We start from the raw sequence: 16,193 nt of genomic DNA on the forward strand, positions 1-16,193 counted from the left end.
GGAATACTTAAGAGTGCATGGCATAGACACAAATTATCTTTAAATACTTCTAGGCAAATGATTTGGTCTGCAATTCACTACCATGAGGACATCGTCTGATAGCCGAGGATACCTAAGGCATTGACTGGTCCCATTTTAACATTTCTGAAGTGAAATAATTGGTTAAACTCATTGCTTCTAATCAAACCTAATATCACAATAAAGGGAATACGTTAGAAGAATCGCGTCTTGAATAAAAATCAATATACATTCCTTATGAAATAGCCAATAAGTATGCAATGATACAATTGTGATGAAGCGCACTTTTGATAGGGAAGCAACATAAATTGACTAGGTTACTAGACTCAATTATGTAAAAAAATGAGATCAATAATCTGGACTTAAATTCCCAGTCCATGTATGGGATTAAAAATTAAAGGGAAAAAAGAATACAAGTTGTTTACCTTTTTCATCACTTTTTCTATAGCTGTTGCCGCTGACGAGAAAAAGTCACTCTCATAAACGAATGTTTCATCACCAATAGTTTTATTGATATCTAAATAGTGTATTATCTTCCCTCCTTTCCCTTTCTCAAGTTTTTTTCCCCTTTTCCAATACACTTTGCAGCAACGTGATGTGATTGTATATTGTAATGCCTGGCTGAGAAATTTCGGCACATTAGATTGAAGTAAAGAGGAAACAAATTGGCTCCATGAATCTGCAAAATAATTGATACTAATCAAGGGCAGCTTTGTTCCTTCGGCCACTTATTGGCTTGGGTAAACCATCAAAGATTGGTCCGATAGCTGCTGTTGAGAGAGCTTGCAAGTCTGGTTTTAAACTCCACTTTGATGTTGGCCAAGCAGATGTTGAGTTATTAGTTTCCTGGTCTTTCAGGCTTGATGTACTTGACGATTTACGAACTGTAGATAGCCCATCAGTTATTATGGAATCTCCCAATCCCACTGGAATAGAATTCAACCATCCTGACTCTAAGTCAGAGAATAGTGTCGTTCGGCTTGCTGATTTTGGCCTCATTGCTAGACCTTTACCTGTTGAAGCTGAGAAACCACTGCTTCCACCACTGTTTTCTCCTTTCAACAATCTTTCTGGTGTTCCAGCCCCAGAATCAACCTCAGGCTTTGGACGCCTTCGGACAGGCTTTTCATCAGATTTCTCACCCTCCCCATCTCCAGGTTCAGCAAGATTCCAATGCTCAACCACTTGACCATTCTCAGGCACGAAACCATCAACTGAATTTCTGGAGTTCTGATGGTAGTTTGAAGGCGGACCAGAAATTGGTGAGGCTTTAAGCAGCATTTCATCATCAAAGTAATCTGAACTCCCAGTTTTGTAAACTGACATCTCTGTTCCTTCAGCTGTATCCTTGAGATTTGGAGATTGCAGACCATAAAACTTCTGTAAAGTGCTCATGGCTGGAGACACCTTCTGTTGGGGTGTTTTTGATCTTGGCAACTGGAACGATCCCAATATATTAGATTGGCCTAGACGTGAGGATGTTTTTTCAGTGCCGTTTCCTCTGCAATAGAAGTTCATTATCATAATTGTTTTTGGTTGCAAATCTAGTTTAGATATCAGATTCATACTGTGTTACTCCAAAATATACACATCGGAAGTTTTCGACATATTGCAGAATAAGAAGAAACCCAGATATATTTGAATTTTTATACAGAACTTAAAAAAAAAGAAAAAAAAAAGAGCCAGGCTATTTTTGGGAAAAATTGATTTTTCTGCTTATGTTACAGGCCATGTAAAGCAATAGAGGTGATAGTCGATAAAGTCGGAAGAAAATGCTAAAACCAATTATATATCACATAAAACAACAGTAAAATTTTGGCTAAAATATATCTTCTGTCCCTGTATATTTGGGCAAGTTTCAATATCATTCCTGTAAAATATTTTGCGTCACTGTAGTCCTTATTTCTATTATATTTCAATATTATCCTTTCCATTAAAATTTGGAAGAAAGTTGTTTGTGGCAAACAGAAATTTACGCATTAATTTTGCATACATGGATAGTTTTGCTTGATGACATGGCACCATGTTAGCTAAGTTGGTGACACATAACCTTTCAAAACTTTTTTCTTTTTTCATTTCTTTCCTTTCTCTCTATTTTTTCTTTTAACCTCTCTCTCTCTTTCTCTGATGGAGTGGGCCTTGAAGACCAGCCTGGACTTGAACGGCATGGTGATGTGAAACCTCGCCACTACCAAGAGAGGTGAAGGCCATGACTCAACCAAACACCGAAGTGTGCCTGGCTGGGGATGGAGGACCTCAGGTTGGTTGGAGAGGTTCATGTGGTGGCTTTGGTGTTGATTTGGGTGGCTTTGTTTGGCTGAGGTGTTACAGGTCTATGATGAATGGATCTTGTGTATTTGGTGAGTGACACCATGAAGGTATTTGGTGTGGACACAAGAGCAGGGATTTTTCATAGTTGCCATATTGGATCGCCATTTAACATCCCTTATTTCAGACTTTATTGTTTTAGATATTTTCTCATCTTATCAGTTGACTTTTTCAAATTTTGAATATGTACTTTTATTGAGATTGAGAAATTTATGATGTAATGATGCCAGATTGTACTCCCTGGAGCCTATTAGGAGGTTCCATAAACATTCTGGGTATTGTTGCATTTTGAATACGAGTTTTCTGATTAGAATTGTTTCTCTTGGTGGTGATTCCAAGCAACCTTACCTGGTGAACCTATGATTTTCCCTCTAGTTTCTTATTTTCTTGCTTTCCTCAAATGCATTCTGCATGAGGATTTTTGAGGGCACGAAAACAATTTAGGGATTTGAGATGCGCGGTTCAGGTATACTTTGGATTAATTCAACGGATTGGTTTTGGAAATTGAGGAAGCTTGGGTGTTACTCAAGTTGGCGGTGTGAGTCTAAGAGTGGCCATGTGGTGATGGGGTTGCCGTTACGTATGTGATTGTTTGGCAGCGGGATTACTCTGTATTGTGGTTTGGGTAGTTTTGTGTCAGGGGAGATTTGGTCGGCAGTTGTAAATGATGTTGTATACAGAGCTTAGGTTCGATTGGGATGTGAATTTGTGGGTATGATTGTTTCCTTACATGTAGGGTGATGAATTTAAAAAATTTCTTATGAAGACAACAATTTATAGAGGCTTGAGCTCTCACTCTCTTTTTTGTTCTTTCTCATTTCCTTCTTTCATGGAGATAATTTGCAAAATGGTGAGTGATGGTTTGATGGATAGGGAACGGTGTTCTGGTCATGGGTATGACTGACTGTGTTGGGTATTGATCTGCCATTAGAGAGAGAGAGAGGGAGAATGATGCAGGAGCATCTAAATGGCTGCTCATACCTGCAGCCTTGACACAAGGTAGTAGCAGCAGCCAACTACTAATGGCCCGATGCAGCAGCCAAGCTTCAGTAGCAGTCAGCCAGAACATTGGAGCGACCTGTACTATTGGGGTTCAACACCTCCAGCAGCCAACTAGGATTGAGTTAAGGATGTTAACTAATATTCCAGGCCCTTTCTGAGCCATTTGTAGGTAACTGGAGAGAGGTTGGAAGTTTGTTAGTCTCTGCTTAGACAGTTAGACTCAAAAAAGTTGACTTGTATTCAAACAGTGGGCAACAGGCCGTTATTGTAACAGCAGCCAATTGGATCCACTTGTACAGTTGTACTTAGTCAATGTGTTAGCTGATTGGTTTAGCATTATTGACCAATCAGATTTAGCCTTGATTTGAGCCAATCCTGTGACAGTTAGTGCAAATAGATTGTATAAGTAGCAATATAGGTTCTCATTTGTAACAAGTTTTTGTTAACTGAATAAAGTAATCCTTGAGAGATTTTTTTTGAGAAATTTAGGTCCAAATTTTAACAGTAAGAGTAATATTGAAATCAAATAAAAATAAGGACTAAAGTGACAAAAAATGTAGAGTTGTGAAATTGAAATGCACCCAAATGTACAAGGACTAAAAGTATATTTTGGCCTAAAATTTATGATGGTTGGAATGCTTCAAGGGGAAAAAAAAGTTACAGAGGTTGCTCAAAGTTTCACACGCTGTGGATGATAAACCCATGTCTCAATTATATATGAAAACCAACGCTTGTATGAAAGAATGAAATTAAAGTTTTGAATATAAGGATAAAGTGTGTACACATACGAAGAGTCAAAAGTTAACTAATCATGGTCTTACTGTTTTGAAGCAACAACAAAGTGGCCAGAAAATTCACTAGCTAGCCTAAATCGGAGTCTGACAATTCTTAGTGGTCTGACATTGCAGCCACCCATGTGCATGTGAGAGAGAGAGAGAGAGAGGCCATGGCCTTTGGGCTTATTCATGGATCAGGGGACCTTGATTGGGCAAGTTCAGAGAAAACTATAATGCCAACAGTAACTCGCCAGGCGGGGAAACGGATGTTGATTTTGGCAATAGTTTTTCAAAAATCCAAGCAAAGGAAATCTTACTACAATAGTGCAGGTGATGTCCGTAGAGGTAATCAGTTGTAAAGAAACCAGCATTATGAACCTAAAGTAGTGTACTAAAAGAATAGGAAGCATATATAAGACTCAGAACACCATGTCTAGTGTCATTTGAACAATGAGGCTTTATTTTCTTGAGGAGCATATAGCTATTTAACCTCTGGGAATTTTAATGGGCACAAAAGAAAACTATCTTGAAATTTCTCCTGAAGCCCAGTCTAAAGAGGTGATAAGCACAGAACACTAAATTTGTAGTCAAGCTAAGAAGTAACTGTAGAAATGATAGAGATACGCATTAGGTTCTTTTTTTTTTATTTTTTTTATTTTTTTATTTTTTTTTTATATAGGTAATAGATATTTTCATTAAAAAAAGCACATCTTATTCACGATGATGAACACATTATACATAAAACAAATAAAAACAAATCAAAGAGAAACATAAACAAATTGAAAGAAATCAAATACGGAAATACATTGTGTAAAATCCCAAATACAAGACCACACAAGCAAAGTATCAACTAGCAAAGACTTCAAAAGATCAACAAATCTCTCAACATCCTCGAAAGTGCGGGTATTTTGCTCCCTCCAAATTAGCCACATATTATAAGCTGGCACCATATTCCAAACTGAAGAAGAGCATATCCCCAAATACTTCTCCCATACAAAAGAAGAGAAACAACCGTCCTTGGCATCACCCATTGCATTCCAAATATCAGAAAAACTTCACTCAATAAGGCATATGAGAACTTGCAATGAAGCAAAAGATGATCTACTGTTTCTCCATCACAATGGCATAAGCAACACCAATTAACCAAAGGCAAGTTCCTTTTTACAAGGTTATCAATAGTGAGAATACTATCCCAAGCTGCTGTCCATAAAAAGAAAGACACTCTTCTAGGTACCTTAACACTCCAAATACACTTCCAAGGGAAAGGAATGGTAGGAGGGTTAGATAAGGAATTATAGAAATAGCGCACATCAAAAACACCATTCGGGGTTAACTTCTAAAACAATCTATCTAACCCCTCACCCCCTAGAATTTTAGAATAAATATGCTGGTAAAAAGCATACACTCTCTCCACCTCCCAATCATCAGGATCTTGGTGGAATTGAATATTCCAACTTTTGCTACCACCATAGCACGAGAGAAGATCAAGGTAAAGATTAAGGGAATGTACCCACACCAATGATCATACCAGCATTGAATACAAAGACCCTCTACCGCCACATACAACAAGTCACATTCCATATCTCTAAGAACCTCAACCAACTCTAGTGCACCAGCCACCGCTAGTCTCTCCATACTTGGTAGCCATAACCTAACACCATAAACGATTGGTTTCACTTCTGAACCACCATAACCATTTTCCAAGCAAGGCCTGCTTAAACAAACCAATCCTCCATATCCCCAAACCACCTGTCTCAACTGGCCAACACACCTTATTCGAAGTAACAAGTGGATATTTGAAAGCTTCCTCAGACCCCCACACAGGAAATTTCTCTGGATCCTTTCTAATCTATCTGCCATAGCTTAAGGAATAGTAAATAAGGATAAGAAATAGGTGGGAAGGCTTGAAAGGGTACTTTTTAGTAAACTTAATCTTCCCCCTTTAGACAAATATAAATGTTTCCGACCAAGTAGCTTCTTCTCCATTTTTTCTATAATAGGATTCCAAATTGATGAATCACTAAAATGAACCCCAAAAGGCATACCCAAGTAAACTATGAGCAGCCTACCAATACTGCAACCTAAGACACTAGCCAGAGTATTCAAACTCCCTACCATCCCCATTGGAACAATCTCACTCCCTGTAATTGCCTTAAAGAAAATCATCACCATTTGAATATATAAAAGTTGTTCCTTGGTTGCATCACAAAATAAGATTGTGGCATCAACAAAAAGAAGATGAGAAATATGCAAACCTCATTGTGAATGGGAATCTACTTGAAAACCCCTAAGAAAGCCTCCCTCCTTCGTTCAAAGAAGAGGAGACGAAGAGTCCCTTTGGCGAAGACCCCAAGAACTACCCAAAAAAACCCACTGGAGAGACATTAACAGGAATTGAAAAACGGACAATAGAAATACAAAACTTCATCCACCTCCTCCACTTCTCTCCAAAACCCATCCTCTCCATGAGATAAAACCAAGCATCCCAATTCATATGATCATTAGCCTTCTCAATATCAAGCTAAACAATCACACCAGGAATTACGCTCTTCATTCTACTATCCAAACATTCATTTGCAATGAGAATGGGATCAAGAATCTATCTCCCTCCAACAAAGGAATTTTGAGGATTAGAAATGAGTTTATCCAAAACACAACGGAGCCTATGTACCAGCACTTTTGATAATAGCTTATACAAACTACCCACAAGGCTAACAGGAAAAAAGTCCTTAATGTTAATAGCATTGGTCTTTATAGGAATTAGACACAAAAAAGTGGCATGAAGGGATTTTTCAAAGATGCGAGTTCTATGAAAATCCATCCAAAAAAGCCATAACATCCTCTTCTAACAAACTCTTAACACTTTTAGAAAAAAACCCATAGTAAAGCCATCCGACTCAGGTGCCTTATCACCCTCAACCTCCTTTAAAACTACAAGAATCTCCTCCTTATTGAACTCCCTCTCTAAAGATAGCCTCTCAGTTTCATCTAAGCAAGTAAACTCTAGGCCATCAATGGTAGGCCACCAAGATTCAAGCACTTGTTATAAATTCTTATAAAATTCCACCACCTGATTTTGAACCTCCCTATCATACTCATAAAGCACTCCCTCAACCTCCACTCCTCTAATGTGATTGGTTCACTTGTGCAAGTTAGTCAACCTATGAAAAAACCGAGTATTATTATCCTCCTCTTTAATGAACAAGGCCTTAGATTTTTGCCTCCAAGAAATCTCCTCCAAAGAAGCTAAATGCACGATATCAGCTTTGATTACTGTTCTTCTAGATCTATCATCTAGAGACAAGACTTGCAGCTCTTCTCTCATTTCAAGACCCAAAAACTCAATAAAAAGAATTTTTTTCCTAAATGCCACATTCCCAAACACATGCTTACTCCAATAATTCAAGTCACCTTTCAAAGCCTTCAATTTACAAGCTAAAACATAACTTGGAGACCCCACAAAGTGATAACCGCTCCACCACTGCAAAACTTGATCCACAAAACCCTCCACTTTCAGCCACATATTCTCAAATTTATCTTCCCCCTCAACATGCCTCTTACCTCCACTAAAATAGGACAATGATCCGGCACCACCCAAGGAAGAGTCTTCTGGGTCACATCCAAAAAATGATCCGCCCAATCAACTGAAATCAGAGCCTTATCAATTCTGGGCATGGAAAGATTATCAAAATCATGAAACCAAGTGTAGTCGCCCCCCTCCAAAGGCAGATCAACCAGATTATTTTTCTCAATAAAATCAGAGAATTTAAACATGGCTGAGCTAAAAGAGTTACAATCAAGTCTCTCTACCGAATATCTGATGATGTTGAAATCACCAATCAAACACCAAGTCGAGATCCACCGCAATCTCACAAAATCAAGTTCCACCCACGTTGCATTCCTAGCACTGTCATCAGACGGACGATACACCCACGAACAAACCCATTCAAAACCATCTACCACCCCCTTCAACAAAATAGAAACAAAAAATCTACCCACAAAATAATCAACTTCCTCCCTCCTGTCCCATGCCAACAAAATACCCCTAGCAGTGTGAATTGCATCCAAAACTGCCCAATCTACAAAAGGGCTGCTAGATAGATTCTTCACAACGGTAGAGTTTGTACTGTCCAATTTGGTTTCCTGTAAACAAACATCACCCTACCACTCCTTAAGCATATTTTTGACAGCATCCCTCTTATGAAAATTATTTAAACCCTTCACATTCCTTAGGATTTTTAAATTCATGGAAACTGATCTGAGCCCAACCCAATGGATTTCATACTACCTCTTGAGTTTCAAACAGACTTATTGTCAAGAGGTTTTGGTGCCTATCCTTTGCTTGACAGCTTGGGTGAGCACTAAGCACCCAGGTCAGCTTTCACTTCACTTGAATTAGTTGAGCATTCAAGTGCACTACCTAGTCAACTCCCACATTACCTTAGAAGTGAATAAGATTGGAGACCTAAATTTTCTAAACAGTTATAGTGAAAGCTTAGTTTCACTGCTCACTTTCCACTACACTGGCTTTAGGTGCGCAATCAAAGAACCACCATTAATCAATAAAAGGTTTTCATACATAACATTCCAGATGGTGCATAAAATTTGATTCCTCAATTATATCTCAACAAAATTTGGGGACAACATGTGTTCCAAAAGGGAACATTTCTAAGTTTAGATGAGCACAAGACTAAGTATGGTTCTAGTCAATCAAAACAAGAAAACATAGGTCCCATTTAGATACAGCTGAAAACTGAAAACTGTAAACACTATAGCAAACTAATTTTTAAATGTGTGAATAGTACCGTGGGATCCATTTTTAATGAAAAAGTTGCTAATAAGTGATATTTGTGGGTCCCGTGAACAGTGCATTGTTCACCCAAAAAGTCAACATTCACGGCTCAACAGTGTGTGAATAGTCCTCATAGTTCATGAACAATGATTTTTGTCCCCTCTAAAACGCGTGCAGCAGCAGGAAAAAAAAAATAAAAAAGAAGAAGAAAACATGAAAACGCAAAATGCAGCAAAATTCATCCGGATCCAAATGCTCACATATTATTGATTGGCAAGTAATGAACCAAAAATACATCATTAAGTTAATTGTCCACTTTTGAAGCATATATTATATTTTCCTGTAAACAAAATCAATTGTGATTGGGTATTTTTTTTTAAATGGATGCTAATTGCTTACCAAGCCATAACAAAGAGTACATCTACAGAAACATAAAGGCTAGCTCAAGAAATACAGATTGCAATCTCACAAGATCAAAGACACGGATGTAAGAGTAAAAAAAATCTGATCGTTGTTTCAAACTCTACTAAGGATTTGTAAATATGTTCATCTTATGGTAGAGTTCATGTCATTATTAATGTTATCCAGATGTCATTATTTAACTAATTGCACAATTTTATCTTATTTTAAAATTTTATCCAGATTAATGTAACATTTTTCCCAAATCAAAAAATATATATGTTCAGGTGCAAGCTTCCAGTACTTGAACTGCTTGTAGTTTTTCCCAGGGGAATATGTCATAAGGGGCTCAAGCAATAATCCTCAAACATAAAGGAGTTCATCAATCAAAAGATATAAGAACAAGTCTTAGACTCAATCATATCCTGAGCAATGTGAAAGGACCATTTTAAAGCTGAAATTGCAGTTTTTCAGATCCTTAACCGAATGGATGATAGCGTAAGAATTATTTTCATTTATAAATTTATTAGATTTAATTTCTCATTGTAATACTTCCTGTGTACATGGGTCACACGCCTCTTTATCTCAACAACACCTTTTATGTAAATAAATAAATAAAATCTCATTCAGTTTTTTTGTTGTTGATAAGTTTGGGGTCTGCTATGTTTGAACTCCTTGCAGTTAGTATGTCACAACCCTGGGTGTGGTGTGTTGTGGGGATTTATGACGCCATATGCTCTTCATGCATTGACTTTTCTTGGGTAATGTAAGTCCTATACTCGCTATTAGCATGGTAAAAAGAATAGCCAATGACCCAATTGGTCTAATGGCAGCTCTCTAGGTACTAAGTACCTAGGGGTTGAGGGGCAGGGGAGGGATTCATGTAGTAGCTTCGGAAATTCCTAACCATTAAAAAAAAAAAGGACCAGGCCCTGTAAACTTCCATACTATATCTCATTAATTTAAGTATATCATGAACTCATGATCTCTATGATCTCAGGCTTACACAATTAAAAGGGGACAAAAACTAAAATAATTCAGCATCCATTGTACATCAGTTTTGAGATCCCATCACAATCACTAAGAAGCAAGAGTTTTTTTTTTTAGATAAGACCAAGGGTAGATATTTAGCCTTTGTACACCAATACCAGTGTCAAGCTCACTCCAAAAGTATAGGTATGGAGCATAGCAATGTATAATAGTAAAATGAACATATCCAACTATTGCGCACTTGGCTTTGTAAGCAAATGCACAATTAAAAGAAGAACAATTCATTGCCTCCAGCAGTGAAAAAAATGGTTATAATAAGGCACTCTATAGTGTTGTCTATGCATCAATAGACACAAAGAAGACAAAAATATTAATGTTTTGTAATGTCTTAAACATATATATGCAATATGAAAGCAAAGTGTTGGAAATATGGATACTACAAGAATGAAGTGTCATAAACTCAAGGGCAAGTAAATTGATGAATGCATAATAAAGTGAGAGGAAGAAGAAGCCATCATGGCATTGTATACTAGTGGACACAATACATGCTAGAGCAAATCCTACACGCGCGCACACACACACAAAAAATTAAAAAAATTTAAAAAAAAAAATCCTTTTTTCTTTTATTTATTTTTATAAGTAACTTCTTGTAGAGTCCTCACTGCCAATGACTTATTTGGGGCTTCCATTGGGAGCTAAATTTAAGGATAGGGCAGTTTGGAACCCTATTCTTGAGAAAATTGAGAGAAGATTAGCAAGTTGGAAGCGTTTGTATCTATCAAAAGGTGGTAAGGTTACTTTACTCAAAAGCACTCTCTCAACCTTGCCTACTTATTACCTATCTCTCTTTCCTATCCCGGTGGATATTGCAAATCGCATTGAGAAACTCCAACGGGATTTTTATGGGGTGGTATTGATGAGTCTCATAAATTGAATCTGGTCAATTGGGCTCAGGTGTGTAGCCCTCTGAAGTCTGGTGGGTTGGGTGTGCGGAATTTGAGAAAATTTAACCAAGCTCTGCTTAGTAAATGACTGTGGAGGTACAGTATGGAGACAAGCCAGCTTTGGCGACGGATTATCGAGATCAAGTATAGGAATATTTGGGGTGGGTGGTGTACAAAAGAAGTAACAACTACTTATGGTGTCAATCTTTGGAGATCTATAAGACAAGGCTGGCCAACTTTCTTTAAATCCACCATCTTCAAAGTTGGCAATGGTAATAGAATTAAATTTGGCATCACTTGTGGTGTGGGGGTTGTACTCTTCGGGAGGCATTTCCAGAACTTTACAGGTTTAGTTGTAACAAGGATTCTTATCTTGCGAATGTCATGTCTTTTCCTAATCAAAGGCTTCATTGGGATCTTCGATTCTATAAAGAGCCCCAAGATTGGGAGATGGAATAATTTGATATTTTTTGGAATCTTATACACTCTATGACCTTTACTGGTGAGAGGCATGACAAACTTTGCTGGAAAACTACCAATAACAAGGGCTTTAAGGTTAATGAATACTACTTATCCCTCTTCCTGACCCCTGATAACCTGTTTCTGTGGAAACCGGCGTGGCGCTCAAAGATCCCTCCTAGAGTTGCGTTCTTTTCTTGGACTGCCACTTTAGGCAAGATTTTGACCCTTGATCTATGAAGCACGGGTGCGTTTTCGGATTTGGGTGCAAGACTCGGCAATTTTTGAAAAAGTAGGGTGCGGGTGCGGGTGCGGCAATTAAAAAAACATTAAAAATGTTTTTATTTATATTTTCTATATATTGCTAAGCATATTTTTTTACATTATATAAACATATACCAAATTTACATTATATAATAACTATTAACTAAATAAAAAATCAAACCCAAGTCACAACATTACACTATTACAGCTTATATAAAAAATTTTAACAAAAAATCAATCACAGATTGTAATAGAGCATGTGAGAGTATAATGAGCTTGAGATTGAAAAACTGATATTGAAAGCTTTGATTTGTTTGATACCTGAGTTGAGAGTGGGTCAGAGAGGTGAGGTGACACGTGAGCTTGAGACTTGAGACTTGCAAAGAACTCTGAAGCAAAGGGGGGAGGGGAGGGCAGACGGAGACTGAGATTGTGAGAGGGGAGGCGGAGAGGGGAGGGGAGACAAAGCAGTGGAGGCGCGGAGCTAGAGGTGCTCAGAGAGACGAGAGTGAGAGGAGCTGAGCTGAGGGTCTGAGACGAGAGAATGAATTGGAGAGAGTAGTGCGGGTTTTGTTGTTAATTCAAATGGTGCATTTTGCACTTCTTCTTTTTTTTTAACTTCTGCCTGACGCCAGTACGGATTATGTTTCAGCAATTTCGGCCGATACAGACCGATTTGGCCCGAATCGGCGCGTATCGGTGCGTGTCGGGGGGGGGGGGGGGGAATAAAACTGGACGCGGCACCAACATGTGAGCAGCGGCGTTGCCTGTTGCACCCGCGTTTTGTCACGTCGGTGCTTTAGAGCCCTTGATAGGCTATGGAATAAGGGTGTCCCCGTCATGGATTGGTGTTTATGTGTAAAAGAAGTGGGGAATCGATAAACCATCTTCTTCTTCATTGTCCCATTGCTTTTGAGCAATGGTCTATGGTTTGGGTCCTTTTTGGTGTGATTTGGGTGATGTCTCAAAGTGTTGCAGATTTGTTTACATCCTGGCAGGGTCTATTAGGTAGACAACGCAATATAGACCTATGGCAGGCTGTCCCACATTGTGTTATATGGTGTCTTTGGTGGGAAGGAATGGTAGATGCTTTAAGGGAACGGGACGGTCGATTCTTGAGATTAAATCTCTCCTCCTCCACTCTTTGTTTGCTTGGTGTTCTGTTTTCTCTTCTTTTTCTTGCTCTAATCTTTTTGCTATGCTTGATCATTGTAATTTTCAATCTTAATGTAACCCTTTCCATGTACACTCCTGGTGTACCTGGGATTTGTTTAATGAAATTTTGTTATTTATCAAAAACAAAAAGGCTAACAATGGGATGATAATAAGCTCGACTATAAATAAAAATAGTTAGCTGTAGAGATGAAGTATATCATACCCATGAGAAGCAGACCCATTAGACAAACTGGGAGATGGTGGATGTCTTCCTGGTAATGGTATTTGTAATGTCTTCAAAGCAAACATTTGAAGGTCTGTTGCCAAGCCATTCATCCTTTTAATGTCAGCTACCTAACTTATTAAAAATAAAGATCCATTAGAAGAAAGAAAAGCCAATATCTCATAATCAGCTCAAGGGCAATAATTCATGTGAGATGACATCTCCTAGGTAAACTTGATAGCCTATTCATACAATTTGACTATGACGGTGTTTTAAATGCATAAAAGGTAGTACTTAGTACTCAATGCTCCCATTTTAGAGTGCTAATTTTGTTAAAATAGAAAACTAAAATTAAATTATGTCCATTGGTTTCAGATGACTAATTATTCATACCAAATAATTAACAACACTAATATTTTTTTCAGTAGTAAGTTACATACACACTCTTGGGCCTTGAATCCATCCTATTATCAAGGGAAAAGGAAGTGCCATTTGAGCCTTTTTTTGTTTTTTGGAAGCTAAACTGGCACCTTCTAGTGTTTCTAATGGAGATATCCAAGGAGAAAATCCCCTCCTCCCCAACTATGAAATTATAAAATATATAAACAGAGAGAGACAGAGAGAGAGAGAGTTGGTAATAGTAAGAATGCCACTAGTTGAGACTTGATTTACGTTTGTATAGGGTGAAAAATTAGGAAATCCATATGAGCATATAAGTTAGTTTGTTGTTGCAATCATGAAAAGCTAAAGATTGATAATGTGAGGGAAACGGAACACTAGGAATTTAACTAACTAAGATTTGGTAATTTATACATACATAGTTTACCCATGCCATGCCAGATGGAGTGAACGGCATTTGAAGTAAGCTTTTGTGGGTGTAAGTAGTAACACAAAGAAGATTAGTTAATCATGCCATTCATCATGCAATCTTAAATTAATTATGTCTTGTTCCATACATGATACACACGAAAGACGATCTTAATCAACAAAATTAGTTGTCTAGTGTCAGTGAATTTGACTCAATTTTACACAAAAACAAAGAAAAGGAAAATAAGTGCTTATTCTAGTTTTAGAAAGAAAGAGAAATACCTCGACACCGTACTTAATGGCGACACCGGCGAGGGTATCGAACTTGGACACTTGGTGCTCTATGTATTTATAACTATAATTCACACCTTCTCCTCCTCCTCCGCTTCCGCTGCTTCTCCTCCGTCCATTTGAAGACGGAGACATTTCCTCCTTCTTCTTCTTCAGCCCACCCAAAACCCACACAACAACGATCTAATCTAATTACTATGTCACAACTGACCGTCCCCGAATTCCCAGATCGATATGTAATATATATTTTTTATTATACAGATGAAAAGTTGAATGGGTGCTTTTTTTTTTTTTTGAAGAGATCGGAAAATTCAATCCTAGGAATTGGGACTCTATGAATTTTTTTTTAATTAAAAAAAAAAAAGAAAAGAATTTTTTTTTTTCTTTTTTTGAAACTGAAGAGAAAAGAAATTGGCAAATAGGAAGGAAATGATTTGAAATTGAAATCTAGTAATAGTAGTACACGATAAGCTTCATTTCTCTACCAATGACGACTTCAACTAGATTTTATTTTTTTTACAACCCAATTATATTGATGATGATTTAAAAAAATAGAGTCAAAAAAAAAAATAGTCAAAGGAATGTACCTGTTAGTATAATAGTGACAAAATATATAAAAAAATTAAAAACAAAAAACAAAAAGGAGTCCAGAGCGTGGCTGGTTCCGACTACCGACACCGACACAGGCTGGCCAGCATTGTGATTTGTGAGTCCCTTATAATCACTCACATTGACATACAATCATCGTACATATAGGCAAAGGAGGAACATAACTGATCTCTTGCTTTCTTTAAAAGCCCTCCCCTATTGCCCCAAGGTAATTTGCAGGCTAGCATTATCGGGGGGAAACAATATAGTAAGTTGACATGCGTCAGAAACAAAATTGCAAATTAACATTTTAGAAAGAAAAAAAATTGCAATCTAACATTTCGAATTTTAAAGGCTCAATTTTCATCCAAATATTGAGGTTCAAAGACGTGAGTTCCACTTGCTAATGTAGAAATTTAATGCCACATGAACCTCGAGTCTTATAGACTCGAGTTTTAAAAAGCAAAACCGAGTCTTTAAGACTTGATTTACGTCGGCCTAACTATTAAAAACGCACAGACCTGAATCCTCAGTCCTCACTACACTCACTATAACAACGCATAGGCATGAGTCCTCACTGCTCATTCACTCATAACACCCACATTTTTCACACTACATTGCCTTTGATCTCACACCATATTGCCTCTCTTTATCACTAAAATTGCTGCGACTTAAATAATGCTCCTAAGTGCAGGATTGTCGTGAAGTAATAACTCGGTAAGTCCGAAATCGAATCCACAAGGAAAATGAAATTGATTAGCAAATCACAAGAAAATAAAACTAAAATAATAAAGTTTAATTGAAGAGATTTTTTATGGTTTAGTAAAGTTAATTTAAATTGAGAGAAAATAACATTATATTAAGGCACTAAAGTTTAGAAATCCACACACAACGTATCTATTGATAGTCTTAACAATATTGATTTTATAACTCAACTAAAATTCATACAAATGATGATCTTAGACGGATGATTTAACAATAAAAACTCAAGAATTAATTGCCTAAGGTAGTTTCATGAAATTGGTTAATTTTAGGCAAAACAAAACTAGTGAATTAGTTTACAGGAAATACTAAGCATTTAATGTGCTCGAAATCTACGATAAATCAAAGAATTATACAGAACTAAACACTTTTCTAGATGAGTAAATCAATTAAAA

General features: G+C 37.3%; 1 protein-coding gene across 1 annotated transcript; it reads right to left on the reverse strand.

Annotated features, from left to right (window-relative positions):
• Nucleotides 1–228: 228 nt before the first annotated feature.
• LOC142631579 (uncharacterized) lies at nucleotides 229–15,166 on the reverse strand. Its single transcript, XM_075805778.1, has 3 exons — nucleotides 14,440–15,166; nucleotides 13,351–13,481; nucleotides 229–1,519 (listed from the first exon to the last, which is right to left on the reverse strand). Exons 1-3 carry the CDS (start codon nucleotides 14,581–14,583, stop codon nucleotides 715–717), a joined length of 1,080 nt encoding a protein of 359 aa, XP_075661893.1. The 5' UTR covers nucleotides 14,584–15,166; the 3' UTR covers nucleotides 229–714.
• Nucleotides 15,167–16,193: the final 1,027 nt, after the last annotated feature.

Source organism: Castanea sativa, chromosome 4 (assembly GCF_040712315.1).
Source record: "Castanea sativa cultivar Marrone di Chiusa Pesio chromosome 4, ASM4071231v1".
NCBI lineage: Eukaryota > Viridiplantae > Streptophyta > Magnoliopsida > Fagales > Fagaceae > Castanea > Castanea sativa.

What these genes read in the sequence shown, in the direction of transcription:
- LOC142631579 (XM_075805778.1), bottom strand. Translation starts at nt 14,583, where the DNA reads ATGTCTCCGTCTTCAAATGGACGGAGGAGAAGCAGCGGAAGCGGAGGA. An exon ending in CCATTAAGTACGGTGTCGAG is followed by an intron (nt 13,482 to 14,439) that starts GTATTTCTCTTT and finishes TTAATAAGTTAG; the next exon opens with GTAGCTGACATTAAAAGGAT. An exon ending in AATGGGTCTGCTTCTCATGG is followed by an intron (nt 1,520 to 13,350) that starts GTATGATATACT and finishes CTTCTATTGCAG; the next exon opens with AGGAAACGGCACTGAAAAAA.